This window comes from Trichomonas vaginalis, chromosome III (assembly GCF_026262505.1).
Source record: "Trichomonas vaginalis G3 chromosome III, whole genome shotgun sequence".
Taxonomy (NCBI): Eukaryota; Parabasalia; order Trichomonadida; family Trichomonadidae; genus Trichomonas; species Trichomonas vaginalis.
This window is the reverse complement of record NC_067205.1, coordinates 17,669,906-17,688,991: the sequence shown is the minus strand read 5'-3', so window position 1 is coordinate 17,688,991 and position 19,086 is coordinate 17,669,906. Positions and strand designations below refer to the sequence as shown.

General features: G+C 32.1%; 8 protein-coding genes and 1 pseudogene across 9 annotated transcripts, besides 5 other annotated features; 3 read left to right on the top strand and 6 right to left on the bottom strand.

Annotated features, from left to right (window-relative positions):
* Positions 1-90: 90 nt before the first annotated feature.
* Positions 91-651, bottom strand: TVAGG3_0720490 (protein ubiquitination; the record flags this gene model as incomplete). The annotated part of the gene is made up of 1 exon (XM_001304387.1): positions 91-651. One exon carries the CDS (start codon positions 649-651, stop codon positions 91-93), a length of 561 nt encoding a protein of 186 aa, XP_001304388.1.
* Positions 652-1,430: 779 nt separating this feature from the next.
* Positions 1,431-1,912, bottom strand: TVAGG3_0720480 (pyruvate-flavodoxin oxidoreductase family; the record flags this gene model as incomplete). Its single annotated transcript, XM_001304386.2, has 1 exon — positions 1,445-1,879. One exon carries the CDS (start codon positions 1,877-1,879, stop codon positions 1,445-1,447), a length of 435 nt encoding a protein of 144 aa, XP_001304387.1.
* A 571-nt stretch (positions 1,913-2,483) lies between these two features.
* Positions 2,484-3,011, top strand: TVAGG3_0720470 (uncharacterized protein; the record flags this gene model as incomplete). The annotated part of the gene is made up of 1 exon (XM_001304385.1): positions 2,484-3,011. The coding sequence occupies one exon, from the start codon at positions 2,484-2,486 to the stop codon at positions 3,009-3,011; it is 528 nt and encodes a 175-aa protein (XP_001304386.1).
* A 230-nt stretch (positions 3,012-3,241) lies between these two features.
* Positions 3,242-4,248, bottom strand: TVAGG3_0720460 (uncharacterized protein; the record flags this gene model as incomplete). Its single annotated transcript, XM_001304384.1, has 1 exon — positions 3,301-4,218. The coding sequence occupies one exon, from the start codon at positions 4,216-4,218 to the stop codon at positions 3,301-3,303; it is 918 nt and encodes a 305-aa protein (XP_001304385.1).
* Positions 4,249-4,937: 689 nt separating this feature from the next.
* Positions 4,938-7,390, top strand: TVAGG3_0720450 (uncharacterized protein; the record flags this gene model as incomplete). Its single annotated transcript, XM_001304383.1, has 1 exon — positions 4,950-7,178. One exon carries the CDS (start codon positions 4,950-4,952, stop codon positions 7,176-7,178), a length of 2,229 nt encoding a protein of 742 aa, XP_001304384.1.
* Positions 7,391-9,326: 1,936 nt separating this feature from the next.
* Positions 9,327-10,920: a mobile genetic element.
* Positions 10,921-11,194: 274 nt separating this feature from the next.
* Positions 11,195-11,457: a mobile genetic element.
* A 1,476-nt stretch (positions 11,458-12,933) lies between these two features.
* Positions 12,934-14,429: a mobile genetic element.
* Positions 14,429-19,086: part of a mobile genetic element that runs on past the window's edge.
* Positions 14,449-19,086: part of a mobile genetic element that runs on past the window's edge.
* TVAGG3_0720410 (uncharacterized protein) lies at positions 14,634-14,954 on the bottom strand (the record flags this gene model as incomplete). Its single annotated transcript, XM_001304382.1, has 1 exon — positions 14,634-14,954. The coding sequence occupies one exon, from the start codon at positions 14,952-14,954 to the stop codon at positions 14,634-14,636; it is 321 nt and encodes a 106-aa protein (XP_001304383.1).
* On the bottom strand, positions 15,130-15,366 carry TVAGG3_0720400 (uncharacterized protein; the record flags this gene model as incomplete). Its single annotated transcript, XM_001304381.1, has 1 exon — positions 15,130-15,366. The coding sequence occupies one exon, from the start codon at positions 15,364-15,366 to the stop codon at positions 15,130-15,132; it is 237 nt and encodes a 78-aa protein (XP_001304382.1).
* Positions 15,415-15,873, bottom strand: TVAGG3_0720390 (repellent protein 1 family; the record flags this gene model as incomplete). Its single annotated transcript, XM_001304380.1, has 1 exon — positions 15,415-15,873. One exon carries the CDS (start codon positions 15,871-15,873, stop codon positions 15,415-15,417), a length of 459 nt encoding a protein of 152 aa, XP_001304381.1.
* On the top strand, positions 18,241-18,785 carry TVAGG3_0720380 (annotated as a pseudogene). Its single transcript has one exon. A coding segment is annotated over exon 1 (545 nt).

Below are 19,086 nucleotides of genomic sequence, written 5' to 3'. Positions count from 1 at the left end.
ATTTCAAACATTCACTTATGATCTCTGGATTTCCGCCCAAAAATGAAAATCTTGGACATTTTTCCGTTATTTCCGCTCTGAATTTTGTTCTTAAAAACTTGAAACAATTAACTGCACCGTGATAACAACATAATTCAAGCAATGAATATCCTCCTTTTTAGAATCTGGATATAAATTGCTTTTAAGCGCTTGATTTACATCAAATCCATCACTTTCGATGAAGAAAATGAATCTATCTTTGTCATCATTCATAATTGCTCTGTAAATTGTATTTTCGGAATGAATGTCGATATTTACATATTTAATTTCTTCGAAATCTTCATAATTGTCTAACTTAATTCCATATTCTTTGTAAAACAGGAATTTTGAAATACGTTTAGTATTAGGGACCTCTTTCAGTTTGGCAAGAAATAAATATGACTTTGCATAGCGATTATTATACGTAATAATATTTAAAATGTCTTTTATAATAAATTTAGGGAGATGTTTCTTTGAATCAATCAATTCTGTTTTGATCATTTTGTAAATTGAGATTAATTCTTCCTCTTTGTCAGTTTTCAGCTGATACAATGCATTGTATGAATCTATATAGTATTTGTAGATACTTCGAAGTTCACTAAATTTATTTGGATGAATGTCTTGATTAGACATATAAAAAATTTAAAAGTCATTGGCATTTTATAAAACACAATAACTTTAAAATTTATTGAAAGATAATAATGCTATGTTATACATGTGGAACGCAATGATCACAAAGATTTCGGAAATATAACTTCTGAATTTTGATTAAGTTCATATGGATATGAAACAGCACTATAACAATATTTCACAATAGCCTCAAAAGCATCACCTATAGAAACAGTTGAAATTTACAATTTCGCATTTGAAGGTGGGGGTAAAAAAATGATAATGAAGATAACATTGTGTGTAGAAATATGAAAACAATGTAAAATTTTAATTAATGTAGCGTTGCTTCCTACATTCAGAGGTGCCTGCACAGTTAGTATGCGCTGTATGGAGAGAATATTGCTTGTAAGAATGTTTTACCGCATCTTGCCAGCCAAATATGTGTAATCAAGTTTTAATTGCGAAATTTCCTTCACCCAGAGATTATAACGCAGAAATTGTGTCTCGTATGCAAAGGTAATTAGACTAATAAATGTCTATTGATTGTATTTGACTGTTGAAGATCGCACTTGATCAAAAATTTATTTCTAAGACGATTTTGTGCATTGTAGCTTATCGATGAATAGAGAATTCCTCCCAAAAACTTCAAACCGATAAAAGCATGCTTTAAATAAAATTTATTAAATTAGCAATCTCTGATAGGAAATAAATGTTCCTCGAGTAAAAATGTTCATTGAGAATTGAAAAAAGACATATTCATTTTGAAATTTAAATTTTAATATAAACAAAAAAACAAAAAAGGAGGAATGTATAAGATCTACTCAAATCTGAGTTGTAATAGCCATGTTTCTATTGAACTCTTATCTGGATTCTTGTCATCAAGCTCGCCAAGAGTATGAATCTTTGTAGCACCCAATTCTGCCATCTTATTCTCGACATGTTTTGTGAAAGCTAGATAATATGGAGCTCTCTTTGAAGACCCGCAACCAAAAACCGCATATTGGACTCCTTTGTAAAATTCTGGATTCTCAATCTTTTCAAAGTCCTCAAAGAAGTCTTTACATGTCTTAGGTCCCTCGCCCTTTCCATAATTTGATATGATTAATATCAAATTTTTATATTGCTGAAGATCCGAAGGCTTAATATCTGAAATCGAGCAAACTGGGAAGTGAAGAATCTCTGCAAATCGATCTGCAACCATCTTAGCAGTTCCCTTCTTTGTAGCATATGCAATCATAGTTTCGACTTTCATCAAAGGGTTAGAAAGTTAGAGAAAAAAAGAAAAAATGAATAAAATGTTTGCATTCAATTTTTTGATAAAACACTCACAAAATTTATTTTTTGAATGAAGTTTAATTTTTCTGAAAAGTACGATTACTTCTTAGTTAGCCATGCAAAAAATTGAATTAAAAAATCGTGATAAATCGTTTTGGATTAGTTTTCCTTACTTGCCATCCTATTTTGATATTATCGAACCGATTTGACTGACATTTTATGTTCAATATTTTGATAAATTTCTAATATCAATAAAAACTCAAATTTTTGATTAGTTTCAACTTCCATAATGATGTATATTCTAATTTATTAAAGACAATAAAATGTAAAAATTCAATTGACCAAAATTGTTTATTGATTTGATCTTTAGTGTTAATTCAGTTTGGAAAAATGTACTCAAAATCTTATGTTTAAATTCTGTTGTACAGATTTACGCAATTTTTTGCTTTTCTTCATTTGTTGACTTATATGAGATGTATTCATCAAGGATTTTAACTCGAATTTCTTGCATTCATCATAATACCATTGAAATTCTTTATCCTATTTATATGTAAAAATTTGAATACTTTACATTATAAAAAATGCGCTCTCATCATCATAAGAAATTACATAAATATCGTGGTGATGATGATGCTCAAAGTCAATGTGAAAACCCTGTGGATAGTAATGATATATTCGATTTTGAGCCAATTCAAGAAAAAGCAAATTCCGTTACTACTGAACAACAAATCGATGATTCTGATTACTCAAGAGCATCAATTAAAGAATCGCGAGAGTATCAATTATTGCAATGTATTAATGAATTTCGACTTCAGTCAGGATTTCCTCGATTGAAATTTAAAAACAGTTTGGGGGATTATGCATATAACATAGCAATGAAATTACCTGTACAATATGAAAATAATGGACAATTCGCAATAATGTCTCAGATGTATTTTTATGATTTTTATAATGATGAAGAACCCGAAGAACTTGTTAGGAAATGGATGTACGATTCGAGTAAATTACAAGTTTTATTAGCTACTGGAAATCTTGGAAATATATCTATTGTTCCAAGCCAACAAGGTCTAATTGTCATAGTTTTTATAATCTCGACCTTTTCACCTTAGATATACTTTATGCAATAGAAAATGAATGATATTATTACGTACAAAATTATCTGCTGAAACAAACCTTTTATTTGCATCAATTAGCATAATGATGATTCATTTATTACGATCACATGATGGAGAAACATGATAATTTAGCATTTTCTCTTGCTTTTTGATCAAAAAAAAAAATTATTTAAGTTAGCAAATTGATTAATCAAAACTATTATGCTTTGAGATAGAAATTGTATTTGCGCATAAAAAGAATGATAAATGTTTTTATTTTCATGGATAAAAAAAAATAGTAATATTAGTAAGGATTTGTAAATGTTTCTTCCTTAGGTGCTTCATAGTTTGTATCTTTTTGGAGAATTGGAGTGGAATTTAGTTTAATCTTATTTTGTCGACGTTTCATGAAGAGAATGATGACGACAATGCATATAATCACTACAGATACACTTCCAACAGCTGCTGCTATTATAATTTTCTCTTGTTTTTGACTATCGAAAGGAATTTCAACTTTTTCCTTGGTAATTATATCGAATACTCCTTTTTGTCCATTAACCGAGTATGCCTTATACATTTGTGATTCTCTCGATATGGAGTAATGCAAAACTGTTTCGTTTTCGTCTTGAATCGAATAAGAAAATGGTTCTGAATTATTTGAACTGGCAATAATTACGGTTGGTTTGCTACTGTTAGTTGCTTGCATCGATTTTCCTGAGAAGTCATACATATATTTGACTCTTTTTGAATCGTAAATTAAAGCTGACGCATTGTGATTCAATAATGGTAAGAATATACTAACATATGGCTCACTAAAGGAATAAATAGTTGATTTACCATTTCCTGTGAAAATATTGATATTCTTCATGATATTTATCTTTGAAGAATTTATATTAAAAGAACAATATGTGAAAGATGTCTGTTGACTATTTGTGTTCTGAAATTGAAGTGATCCCCTTGTTTCGAAGTAAATTGCCCTGCAATCTGCAAATTGAAAATTCTCAAACATGATTTTGTTTGAAATAATATAAGTCTTAACATCTTTTGAAAAGTTCAAAAATATTACAAATGTATTTGCTTCAAATGTGAGTGATGTTGTGAGTTCATTTGGAATCTCAACTGTGTTTGTACCGAATTGACCTGAAATAAAGTACTTGTTACTTCTTCTTTTGTTGTTAAATGGACTTCCTAATGCTAGTGAACGTAGAAACAAGAAAATCATGTTTAAATGGAATTTGGATCATGATCCATATTACCTCTCTCAAAATTTTGAAAGAATTATTGGCAAACTTACAAAATATTTCCCTGATTGAAATATATCAGTTTCGACTAAAAAGTGAATTGAATTTCCCCATAAAACGGATCTCCACCATAAATTTATGACAAATTGGCCTTTTAACTATCTACCATAAATTATTATTCCAAACATGGATGCAAATGCACTATGCAAAAGAGTTTGCATTACAATGTAAGGAATTACATTTTTTACAAAATTTAAATTTTTGTTGCCATAATCATAGTGAAATGGAAAAGCATTATGATATGAAAGTTGTACCTGTGTTCCTAGCAGCAATAAACATTAATATTAAGAATTATTGAAATCTTTATTAATCTTATTAACGAGTGATGTTATTTTCACTTTCAAATGTCATAGTATGGATTGGTTGAGTAGATATGAATGAAAATGTAATATAAAAAAAAATCAATAAAAATTATCCAAAATATGATATTTAACAGAACATTTAATTTGTACTAGCAATTGAGATTGAAAACCCTAATTATTAACTTGTAATTACAAGAAAAAATGAATTATCAAAATAATACTAAAATAAACATATAATTATATGACAAAATTCAATTTTCTTAATCTAGATATGTCGGATATAATAAAATAATAGCATGCGAAATTTTCAAAGTAAGAAAATTTTTTTAGTGTACGTTACAATATGAAAAATGACGAATAATCAGGATAGTGTAATTGAACATATTGCAGAGCAAACCCATACTGAGGAGCCTGGATTCGTATCAAATCAAGATATAATTGAAAATGAAACAAATGAGTTGAATAATGGCGAAGAATTGTTCAATACTTCTAATTCTGCTGGAACAGAAGAAGAAGAAATGCATAACAAGCATAAAGAAGAAGTGAGTAATGGAGAAACCGAGCAAATTACTGAAGTTGATACTGACGAAATCAATTCAAGTACATTAATACAGCCAGCAGATAGTGAATCAGAAAAGGAATATGTAGAAGAACCTCATAAAATGGAAATTTCGCCTGAATTAGCAGCTTTTCTGGAAGACATGCCTTTCGGACTTGGAAAAGATTTAAGCTCAAGAGTCAGAAAGACTGATGATAAATCTGGAATCCGACCAAAATTACCATCAGCTCGTGAATTAAAAGCTGAAAGTGAAAAATCTGTAGAAAATGATTCGAAATCTAATTCACCTCCAAAAAGTTATCCGAAAAAGAAGATTGTACAACCAAAGCCAAAATCAGCTTTAGAAGATGCATTAGATTTGTTCTCAAATCCATATCCATTTTCTTGGCAACAAAAACCAAAAGAAACTTCTACGCAATCAATTCCAAAGCCACGAAAAACTCCGCTTAATGAAGGCTCTGCAAAAGTCTCATCTTCAAACATAGTTATTGATGATCCTATTGTTGATCCATCAGAATCAAGCCAAAGAATGCAATCACAACCACCAAAACCAATCAAATCATCCAAATATCTATCTCAACCCCAAACTCCTCAAATTTCAGACAATTCCGATGACGATTCTAAGCCAAACTCGGTAACTAGAACACCTCCTCAACAAACTATCAAGCAAAAACCAAACCCAGCACCAAAATCAGACGAAAAAGTTTTACGAAAACCATATCAAGAAATTGATATAAGTAATTACATGCCATCTGCATCAGATAATGCCGGATCTCCTCAAAAACCACCAAAAGATACTGTTCCTGCTGCGAATGATGATACAACAATGACGTTTTTAACAGGATTAACTGATGATCAAGCTTATAGAGGAGCAGACAATCTGCCAACCTCAACATCTCAAATTCCAAGCTCCCATCAGTCCAAAACTACTCGTGTGCCTAAAAAGAAGAGAATGAATTACGCAATGATGAGTTTCTTAGGTCCTCCAAAGCTTCCTGTGACAAAACCAATAGATATAACTAAATATGAATACAAAGATGCAGATTTCGATGTTGAAGCCAATATTGATAAAATTCCACCATTATTATTAGATTTATTAGATTATCCGCACGAAAGTTTAACATTCCATGCATTATGCGGATCATTATTACCGAATGTTCCTTCAGAGCATGTTTCTCGTGTTGTTTTAGAACTGAAAAAAGTTTTGCAAAAAACAACATCGCAAGGATTAATTTCTGAATCTTGTTATGTTGAGAATTGCCAGGAAGACTTAAAGAATGCGCATTCCAAGAAGAAGGCAGAAAAAGATCCATCGGAATACAAAGGAAGATTAGATAAAGCTCAAACAAAACTTGACAAAATCCATGAAAACTATGAGATAAAAATGAAAGAAATAGAAGAAGAAGAAAGCCAAGCGATGCAATATATGGAAGACAAGTTCCAACAAGAAGCAGCTTCATTAGATGATGAATGGAATTCTGAGAAAATGCAGAACAAATATAGTAAACCAAGTGCAAAATTGATTGATCTTCGAAATGAAGCAAAAATCAACTTAAAAGCTCATAGATTCGAAGACGCAATTTTGATTGCAAATGAAATATCTCAACTAGAAGAACTAGAATCTGGAGAAGCAGGAAAAAGAATGGCAGAAGCATATAACAACGCTGCAAAAAGATTGCAACAAAAATATGAAAGTGATAAAAATGTTTTATTGGATACTTATGATGCAAAAAAGAGGAAGCTGAAAGTAGAATTGGAACAATCAGAAAGACCATTCCTTACTCAAATGGATAAACTCAATTTCCAAATAACTCAAATTGAGAAAGAAAAAGAATTGGAGAAAAGGAAAAATAAAAGAGAAGCAACAATTAAAAAAGCCCAGTCAAGAAACAATGTAAGTAATAAACAATTGTCCAATATTCCTCCAATACAAGTGGATGGAAAACTAAAATTGCCTCCACTGCCTACAATGAGCCATAACAGAGCAAAGTCTGCTATTGATTCTTCTTCAACTAAGTGAATAAAAAAATAATTGTTTGTGTGTTTACTATGATATATCAATAGGAAAATTTTAGGAATCAAATCAATAAAAATATCAGAAAGAGATCGAAATTTTTTGGTATCAAATCAATAGTACTATTGGTATTCAGAGACTTCAAATTGTATCTCGGCAAAAGAGAATTTTTGAATTGTAGTTTCGGATCTAAAATTAAATAAGGATTATTATTTTCGTCTGACGAAAATGATAATTTTTTATTTTCAGGGTCATGCTAAAAAGATAAATTTATGATATTGCAATGCAATGATACCTACTTGAATTGTAATGCATCTATTTAGAAATTTTGGTGAAAATAAATTGAATAGAAATTCACAAAAATTATATCAATTTGAAGTTGCTGTTAGAATGATAACATGCACAAGGAGGTATTAAATAAAGTTGTGTATGGGTGGATTGTGCCTAAATTAATAGAAATAGAGTTATAGTTCAATATTTCAGATACCAGACGAAAATGATAATTTTGTCACTTTTTCCAGACGAAAATGTAATTTTGTCACTTTAATTAAAAGTATTTTGCTCTTACAAGTAAAATTTTAACAAAAAAAAACTTGTCAATATCTGATTTTTGACAGTTTACAAACTTCTGACATAAAGTGTATTAAAATCTCAAGGTTCGGAAATTGGTATCCTCATTGATGTATATTAATTCATTCTACGATTAAAAAAATAGCACGATCAGGAAAGGAACAATAATTCTCAAGAAAATTTGCACATACTAATTCATTATTGGATAATACATATAAATTGTGACTTTCCATCTCCTCAGATGAATAAAAAGTGAGTTCTCATAATGATCGGTAACGATAAATTTTGATCTCATATTGAAAAATTGAGAAGCATTGTAAACTATCACACTTCCAACAGTAATACAATATAAATTATACATGGCACGATGGGCGCTACTTTTTTGGCGCCAGCGGCGCCGCCCGCGCCTCCGGTGGCTCCCACTGGTGGGGAGGAGACGATAGAAAAAGATATAAATTTTCCTAAAAAAATTGAATTTTGGAAATTCTTTTGATTTTTTTGAATGATTTACGAAGAGATTGAACACATTTTGTACTATGAAATATCGTTATTAATAAATTTACTTCTTAAACATCTATTAAAATCGCAATTTTGAATATTTTTATGATTTTTTTTGACCCGATCACTTGCGCCCGGAGTAGGTGCCAAAAGTGCTTACTCTTAAACAACCGTCGGATTTCCGGGTGAAATCGTGACACACTTTCGTCTTTCGTAGGCAGTGGTGGTTGTTACAAAAGGTAACTTCGAATGTAGCGTGAAATCTGCAAAAAAAATTCTGAAATTTGAATGGAGAACACAAAAATTGAATAGTTTACGTCAATAAAAAGGAGAAAAATGAAGCCAATGTGTCTCGAACCTAGAACTTAGAGCAGCAATCCCACTGTTTATCGCATTACACTACATGCATCTCTCACCTCTGTGAATGAGATCAACTATATGATAACTTTTTCCCCATTATATTCTTGTGGAAAAGTGACAAATAGCAACTTTGACCCTCTCTCCTTGCGCCCGCGCCCACTGGGAGGGGCGCTTGTAAAGTATTCAAAAATCAATGTAAACATTTCAATTTTTACTCCCATCTCCCATTGGGACGGGGGCATATATCTTGTAGCGTTCAAGTTCAAGTGATGAAAGTGCATAAGAAAGCTCCTTAATCATACCGATAGAAACAGCATTAGGGGCGCCAAATGGCGCTCGGTGATGTTTCCCATAAAAGCTTAATTTCAGGTATTCATAATCATAACCTGTCAGACGCAATAATTCATTAGCACACAATCATCGTTTCTCAATCAAGAAACGAAACGCACGATTGATTATGCTGGCCATTAAATTTTCATATCAAATAATTTACTACTTCAAGAAAAATTAAAGACTATCATCAACCAAAGCTTAAAATTCTCAGTGTTTACAACTCTCATACTTCGAATATGCATATTTCCAAAATAGCATGAAAATTTTTTTCATTTGAGCTCATTTTCTTTTGTTCTATTAACTAATACATGCAGTACAAGCTTGTTATACGTATACTTAATAAGTAAGGTCTTAAGGGAAATAATAAAAAACAATTTTGCTATTAATTATATTTATAGATCCAAGGTGATGTGATTTTTGCATCCCTGGGATGGACGATACACCCAAAGTGTCACCTTTTTGGGATAACATGAATTTTAAATATCATGAGAGTTCTGCAAACCATATGCACAATATCTATTCAGCCTGACTTCTTGTATATATGAGTTAGACTTCTTAAATATTGTGCTTGGGCGATATAAGCATTTCCGAGATTACCATCGTGCTCTATAGTATGCTACTTCTCCCTGGTTCTAGCTCAGTTCCAAGGATATTGGCGTTCAAGGATTTGGCAAGGTCCTTCCGAAGTCTCTCATTCGATGAGAGATTTCGGAAGAATCTTGCCTTAAAGTACTCCAACTCTTGTTCTTTTGTTCCTAAATAGTGAGAAAAGTTATTTGACTACTTAAGGTAGAGATTATCCGAGGTCCCTCATTTGATGAGAGGCCTCGGATAATCTCTGCCTTAAAATTGTACACTTGTAGTCCATGAGAGTGTAAGTATACATTGATAGGACAGCTTTCTTCTGAAGTCTTAGATTTGATGAGAACCTCAGAAGAAAACTGTCCTATTTTATAGTAAAAGGAGTTTCAGGAGCTCCAAAGCTCCCTTTCGTAAGGATTAGGAGCTTTGGAGCTCCTGGTTCGTAGATGTGTTTCGCATCTTTCATCAGCAAAGGACATTTACCATCTGGGACTCTGTTGATGGAGACTCAGGAGCTCCAAAGCTCCCTTTAGTAAGGATTAGAAGCTTTGAAGCTCCTGGTTCGTAGACGTGTTTCGCATCTTTCATCAGAAGAGGCCCAAATGGTAAATAGCCTCTGCTGATGAGCTTCAGGAGCTCCAAGGCTCCCTCTCGTAACGATTAGGAGCTTTGTAGCTCCTGAAGGTAAGGTAGGATTGCTCTGATCTCTAATCAGTAGATGCCATGCCTCATTATGAACTCTACTGACAAGAGATCAAGAGCTCCAAGGACTCCCTTTTTAGTTAGTGGCGTTCTCACCATTTAGTAGGATTGCTGATCCTACTTATGAAGTGATCACTTAGTATACGTTTTGAATAAATTGAATTTTTTTAGAATTTAGTATTTTTATAGACATCACATGTATATTATAAATACATAAATATATTCTTTAATTCAAAAAATTCAATTCGGTTTTGGATGGGTATCCCAGCCCCAAGTATTCAATTTTATTCAATTTTTAAAGAATTTTGGGTTGGGATGCCCAGACCAAAACAAGCTTTATATTTTGATGTGTAGATACGTATGTGTGCATCATTGTTGTGTTATATATTATGTTTTTAATGAAAAAAAAATCTGATTCAAAAAAAATTATCACTAATTAGTTGATAATATAAAGAAAAAATAGATAAATTGTATGTTTTGAGAGTATTTATCCACATTCACTCATATGAATTTCATTAAATAGTGTCTTTTTACTCCAAAATTTATTTTGAATTATTGAAATCAAAGAAAAAAAATCAGAAAAATTTCTCGAAATTTTTATTTTCAAAAAAAATTTGGATTTTATATTGAAAACTGACACTGGGAGGACGATAGGGGTGGGATTGGAGATACCCCCCTCACTTGGGAAAAATACGGATCTATAATTATATTAAACAATATTTATTTGTAATTTCGTGATAATTATATTTCTTATTACAAAGTAAAGGTATTTGATATAATGTTTGCCTTACAAAAATGTTTCCTTTGTCTTGCCACCATAGGTATTCTATTTTGTCACTTTTTGCGCCCGCCGTGCCATGTATAATATAAATTATAGCAATTTTTATAGATTTATATAAAACTATTGAGAGCACTTTTCAATTCAAATTTGCGATCATTTTCCTAACATTCGATTAAAGTCAAAAAGAAAATATATGGGTTCGTTATCGATTTTGTAATTTAATCGTTATCGTTATCGATTTTGTAATTTAATTGTTATCGTCTTTTTTTAAACGTGCATTTTCTTCATATTGGGATAATGAACATAACTTGTTCTGAGCTTCCAATGCACAAATCGTTTTTATTCTAAATGGATTCATTCCTACAAATTTGGCAGAAATCAGTGAATATCATCATATATCGAATTCTTCAATTTGGCAATTTATTTAAAATCGTTCTCAAGAATTCTTATCTTCATGTAAGGAAGTCACTTTGGAAAATTGTTTTCACTTTAGGAGAATATAATTTTCCATTTGGAAAATTTAAAAAGTGAGACGCGCAGGATTCGAACTTTTTTAAAAGTTGATTTAAATGAATTTTAGTGTGGAATATAAGGATAATATCATATTTAAAATAAGAATATACTAGTTTAGGTGGTATTAATTTTTTCGATAAATTTGAGAGTATGTACGTTTAGGGCATGAAAAGTGTCAATTCGCTCAGCGAAAGCTGAGCTAGCTTCGTTCTCGAAAGAATAAGGAAGGAGTGAAGGAGAATGATACAGAAGTTGACACATTCATATCATTTCAACAAATTTTGATCAAATTGAAATTCAATAAAATTCAATTCAATTCATATCCTTCAGTCAGTACATTGATATCCTTCTGCATCACAATGATAACTCGGGCATCAATAGTTCTACAACTAACTCAGAAAAAACAAGATTATTACTTCCTGCTTACAGCTTTTAAAAAGTTTCGATGATAAAAATCACTCTACTCTCGTTTATCGACATATGGTGATAGTAGTAAACATATTCTTATCGATATTAATAAAATATTTGTACGAAAATCTTATCCAATTAGAGAGTTATTCATAAAGTATATGATAATTATAATTACTTTATCTTTGTTTTATCTTTGAATAAACAATTTAATTTAAATTGCATAATATTTTTGGTTGAAAGACAGGAAACTTAGTTGAGTTTGTATTATATTTATCGTTTAATTCATCGTATCAGTGAGTGATCCAGATATTTAAGATATTTAGAAAAAAAATTATTAATTTGATTAACAAATTTTAATCAAAATAGCAAAAATCTATTTGATAGCTGTAAACAAACAATAATTTTTATTTCAAGCAAAATCACTTATTTTCATCTAAACGTATAAAATTGTCAATTTTATGAAAATAAATTGAAAATCTCATGAAATGTAAAGGAGAGTAATATTTTTCAATTTTCTTTTTTTCTTTGTCTCAAATATTTTCTGTTGGGAATTTTCTTGTTATCAAAAAATAATTTTAATATTTGTTTATTTCATTACATACAATAAAATTTTAAAAACTCTATTTCTTCTCAAGAAAATTTTTTCCTTCATATGAAGAAACATTTTGTTCTCCATTTGATACTGAGTCTAAATCTCGATTTTTGAATTTTCTTCTTTCCAAATTTCTTTTTTCCAAATTAGAAGTTTAATTCAAATTTTCAATAGTTTATATATTTTCTCAAACCGTTTCAGATTTTCTCACTTTTTAGGGATTTTCTCTCAAAATATACAAAAATAGTAATATCAATACATGTGTCTAATATACTTTAAAACCATCGTGACAAAATTCAAAAACGAAGAGTTCTTCTCTCCAAATTTTTTTCAAAATCAAAAAAATGAGATAAAAAAGTACGTTTGGAAAATTCATTTTTAGCATTTTAGGAATTTTCTCACTTTTCTTCCAAATTGACATCCTTACTTCATGTAGTCAAATAAAACGGAAATGCGAAAACAAACTTTTATTCGATATTACAAAAAAAAATTATATTGATCGCTAAGATTTAAATACGTATAGTTTAAGTATATGTGGTATCATTATGTGCATATTCTGATATATATACTTGAATGATATCACAAAAATAACAGAAATACAAATCTTGAATTAAATTATATCATAGAATACAATTTTAATAAACGAAAAATCAAACCCTCTCGCAATACATCCATTTTTAAGAGTAGTTCTTTCAAGATCTTCGAAGATTTGGAAGATCTTGGAAGAACTGCCCTCTAAATGGCTGTAGCTTCGGTATTGTTACTATCAAGTAGAAAGTTACGGTAATTACTGCCATTTTAAGAGTAGTTCTTTCAAGATCTTCCAAATCTTCGAAGATCTTGAAAGAACTGCTCTCTAAATGGCAGTAGTTTCGATGTTAACATGATAATATGAGTGAAATTTTCTTATTTGAAGTCGGTTAAAGAGCAGTTCTTTCAAGTTCCTTCAAATCAGGAAGGGTCTTGACAGAACTGTCCTCTTATTGATTGGAATACCGGTATTTTACGTTGGTAAATGCTTGATTTGAATTGGGGGCTGAGTGTTGGAGAAAAAAACATTAAAAAAATAAAAAGTGCCAAAATAAAAGAATTCAATCTACATATATATAGTATTTCTAGGCCTGTCCAAACTTTTAAAAAGCTTACCACGTGGAAGGAAGAGACCAAAAAAATCGTGCCTCGGCGGCTTCGCCACCTCTGCACTAAAAACAGCATATCATATTTAATATGTCCTTTTTTCTTTTTCTCTTTTCCTCTTTCTCTCTCCTTCTTTTCTTTCTTCTCTTTTTCCTTCTTTTCTTCTCACTTTCTTTTTGGAGCTGCTTTACTTTGAAATCTCTCATCAATTGATGAGAGAAATAATAGTAAAGTAGCTTCAATGTAAATACGTACATTGATTGGGTTATGGTTAGCGGTAATGTCTGTATGTAGTTCGATTGGAGCTGCCTCACTCTGAGATCTCTCATCAAATGAAGAGAGTTCTCAGAGTGAGGCAGCTCCAATGTATATGTGCGTATTGATTGGGTTGCTGTAAGAAGCAGTGCTTGTGTGTAGTTCGATTGGAACTGCTTTACTCTGAGATTTGTCATCAATCGATGAGAGTTCTCAGAGTAAAACTGTTCCAATGTGTAATCTTGTGCTAGCTTGTCTGTTCGATTGGAACTGCTTTACTCTGAGTTCTCTCATCAATTGATGAGAGAAATAAGAGCAAAGTAGCTCCAATGTATATATGTGTATTGATTCGGTTTGGTTAGCTGGACTGTCTGTGAGTAGTTCGATTGGAACTGCCTCATTCTGAGATCTCTCATCAATAGATGAGAGAAATAAGAGTAAGGTAGTTCCAATGTATATAATCGTATTGATTTGGTTGCTTTAAGTTGGAGTGTTTGTGCGTAGTTCGGTTAGAACTGCTTTAGTTAGTATGGGTTAGTCGTGTACGGAGGCACTGCGCACCTACTTACCCATGATATGTGAATTTGACACTTTACAAAACCGCTAACGTATATTTTACAACACAAACGACAACACTAACTTAACCTTAAATATTTACAAAGCCGCCAACCACTTCACCTCACTAATGAAAAAATAAACGTTCTCACTAACGTTCCCACTAATGTTCTCATTTACAAAAGTATTGCAACTCCTCCCATTGCTGTGCTTCACATAACAGCTCATAATCTTCTGACTCACTTTCTTCTTCATATAGGTCAAAGTCACTGTCAAAATAAATGTTAGTAAGTTTTGACAAAGCTAATGAAACACGCTTACCGTTTGTATCTATTGCTTGTATAAACTTTCCATTCTTCATTCCTTCATAAACGCTCAAACTAACTTTACCTTTTCTCCCTCGTATCTGATAGAATGTATTTTCACGAGGAACGAAGAACAAATTCTTGAACTCATGACCGTTGTAGTTTGTTATCTCAATAGTTTTCGTCATTTATAAAAAAAGAAAATAAAAATAAAATAAAAAATAAACTTAAAAATTAATGATATCACCACCCTCACACGTATGAAAACATAGCACAAAAATAAATTTAGGTGAAGTGGTGAGATCTCACCTCTTTTTTCACCTCTTTTTTCACCTGTTTTTTCACCCCGTTGAATTCATTGCTTTATAACTCTCTTCCTTTCTCCAACTCTTCTAACTTCTTCTTAAGTTCAGCAATGTTGTCCTCATGAAGTTTAATCTTCCTTAATATACCTTCTTTATCTAATGGTTGCTTTATCTTTCTAAACTGAACTCTACCATCCTTCATAGTATGAATGTAAAAACCTTCTGGAATAGTTCCTGATTTAATGTATTCTACCAAAAACTTTTGTTTCATTGCTTCAGTGACTTTATTTGTCATTTCAATCAAATAAAAATTTTAATATTAAATAAAAATAACGTTATTTTTTCAGTAAGGAAACGCAGGAGTTTTACGATTTATTTGAGGAGTAGGTTCTGGTTTAAATGTTGGAGTCGGTTTAGGAGTTGACTTTTGAACAGGAGTTTGTACTTCCATAGGTTCAGGAGTCATTGAAGGTTTTGCTTGTGAAGGCGTTGGTTTTGGCGAAGGTGTTGGAGTTTGTTTAACTTCAGCTACTTCAGTATTATTTACAACATTTGCTTTATTTCTTTTCAACATCATAACTGCTCCTGCTGTAGCTAGCAAACCTAGTGGGAGACCATATCTTATATAAGGACTTGACCAAATGCTATTTTTGACAGGAGCTGGTGGAACACCTAACCTTGGTGAGACTGCTCTTTGCCATTGTGCAGCTCGTAAGAAATATTCAATAGGTGCTCCATAATCGTTTGGTAAAGTTTGTTTCATAGATGGTGAAGGTTCACGAGAGCTTGATGAAGAACTCATTTATAAGCTTTAAAAATAAACGTTCATCCTTTATTCCTCACTGTCGTCCGTAGCTAAGTTATAGTCATCTAATCTTATTATGGGGATGCCATTAGCACGCACCTGAATGGCAAAACAACAATCCCTCATAAATCCAATAAGTGGCTTTGGTACATTTTCAGTTGCTAGTTCAATAGGTCCTTTAACAGACAATTTGTATGTTATTGGAGCAGTAGATGTTTGACCTTGCTGGAAGCAAAAGTCCACTTCTGTTGGAAAACCACATAAGAAATGTGTGTTGTCATAGCTATCCCATTTATGTTCCACACTACCATCATCCACCAATGACCTCATAACATCTTCATTAAATCCTATCATATCATTGTTTGTATTGCAGGCGTTCGCAACCATTTCATAAAATACAGGTCCATATGATTTTTCAGGTTCTGCAGGCATATTTCCATAAGCTCCCATGGAAAGCTGAAGATATTTAAACTTAGGGTTCTCAAAATTAACATAATAGTTGTCTTTCTTTCTAAATAGTGCCCAAATACTTTTAACATTAATAGGCGTATAAGCTGCTGTAAATGTTGCACTTGAACTATCTGTATTCTTTTGAGAATGAACCGTCCATAGGAATCCAATCCATAACTTTAACAGGAAAACATAAAGCCTCGTTTGTATAATGTTCTACAAGTTCTGTATAAATGTTAGGTCTAAAGAGAATGACTTTGGATGAATGAAACATTCATTAAAATCCCTCTTTGTTCGAAATAGTTGCTGGGTTACAGTTGTAATAGTAACTGTTCCACTAGCTTCTACTGCCTTCGTTATCATAGTGAATGGTTCATTCCATGGAACAAATTTATTTGTCGGTGGATTTGAATCTGAAGCAAATGCAACTTTAAGAGTTGGATTGAAAGCAATGATATCATTTACAGATATAGATGTGCATTGTAAGGCGTCGCTACTGAACTTTACTTTAAGCTGAATGTTTCCTGCAAAAGCTGGAATAAATCGAATAGCTTCTAATGGAAGGAATCTTCTAACAGGAATTCTTAAACGAAGCTTAAAATCAAATGATTTTCCTGCTGTAATCGGCCCACTAACAATTGTCCTGTTCTGCATGTTCCGAATGACTCCATACATCTTCATGTCGAGTCTTTGAGAAAACATCTACTTTCTTTATTTGTTCGGTAGTTTTGAGTTTGAAGTTATATATGCTTCTTCTCTTGCGTTGTCTTGAGAATATACGATACGACATTTGCAAGGATTTGATATCCAGCAACTGCATAGAAAGCGTCATCGAAACCAATCCAAAATCCTGGTGGGTTTGTTTTATTGGAACCTGAACAATTTCTTTATCTACAATAAATTGACCTTCCATTTTATACGTAATGAATGTATTGTAAAGGTCCAACATATTTTCACCAGGAGGTGAGAGATTGAATGTTACCCATGTGTTATCTTTAGCAGTTCCAGGTTGTGATGGAATCTTTGCGTCAGAATATTTTCTATTAGTGTCACAATTTGAACTGCATTGTCTATGATATCGAAATATGAGCGAATCTGATGAATATGCTCTGCTGGAGTAAATTCGTTTAGCTGTTCGTTCGGCATGTATTTACTTCAGATAAAAATATCTATTTATCATTATTCTCACTCTTCTTCTTGGCATTCGTGGTGGAAGTTGTTTCTTGACATTTTCAATGAACTGTACATTCTCTTTTGTCTCAACTTCTTTCACTGGCGGGTCAGGGTTCTTTGACTCGGTTGTTTTTCAATGATATTCACGAACTTTGCAATAAGCTCTTGGTTCGTTATTGAAAGTACATCTGGCTTCTTTTCTTCTTGTTCTTTTGGTGGCTCAGTTTGAACAGAAGGTTTATATGGGCTTCGTGGACTTCACCCTTGCCATACACCTTAATGTTGTCGCTTTCTGCATTCGCTAATGGAACCTTTCTTTTTCTTACGTATATTTTACCATCTTTACTCTGACTTACGTAATAGAAAGGATGTTGTATTCCTCTTGCGTCATTTAATATTAATAGACTCTCGCTCTGATTTTGACAAGCTCATTTTACATCGGTTAAAGTTTTAATTTTGTTTTTTATCTGCAGTCAAATGACTCAGACAAGCCCTACGGACAAGACCCAAGGGGTCATAGATGTTGAAGCATTGAAGAAAGAAATTCGTGAGCAAATTTTATCCGAACTGAAGGAACAAAAACAAGAACAAAAGCCAGAGAGACCAAAGAGAAAACTTAGTGAAAAAACAACTTGCTGCATTAGCTGCTGGAAGACAAAAGAACCACGTTTGCTGGCGAAGAAAGCTAGAGAAGAAGCAAAAGCAAAGAAAGAGTAAATGGTTTATTTTTATCCGAATTAAATGTATAGACAAATACCTTTATCTGTGCGTTCAGTAGTGAAAACCCTGACGTCAAAATAAAGGGGACAGACAGAGTAACGTTTAAGTTTCCAACAGACTGGATTGTGAACATAAATGAAGAGAAGTACATTGGCATAACATCTATGTATATAACACGTGCTTTCAGAAAGATTGACTTTATACTTCAAGTCGAGATAGAAAATGACGAACAGTCTTTAAGCGCCCAAAACATTCACATATACAAATACTTTAAAGACGATACAACATTGCAACAATGTATGATTTCATTTAATGAAATGTTCGAGAAAAAGTTTAACATTGAAGTACAAACTTTACAGCCTTTACGTGAGTTTCTTGCACAACTGAAAGAAGAAGGTAGTCAGCCACAACTTATAGACTTTCATTATGAATTTAATGAAAATGAAGATGGAACACATGACTGTCAATTCATTGTATTCTCACCATTCAATGAAGTCGCTAAAGAGAAAGAAAATCCATTACGTATAAGATTTCAAATCTCTGAACCAAGTGATGATTTCAAAAATGTTTTCAATTATGATGCAATGCTTCCGAGGAAAAATGAATTTTCAAAGATTGTAACACCTGGCATTTGGGATAGAAAGCAAGCTATATTATATTCAAACTTAAGTAAGGGAGTTGAAAATGAGTTCATTGGTCATACAAGAACTTCACCACTTCCTAACCCTAAATACTATAAATTAACTGGCTTCAATCGTGAGTTTTGGATAGACATGTTCTCCATTCATGACCATAACTGCCCAGTGTTCTTACCTCCAGACCATAAGGACTGTCTCTACATTGAAGCACAACTCTTAAACTCTACCA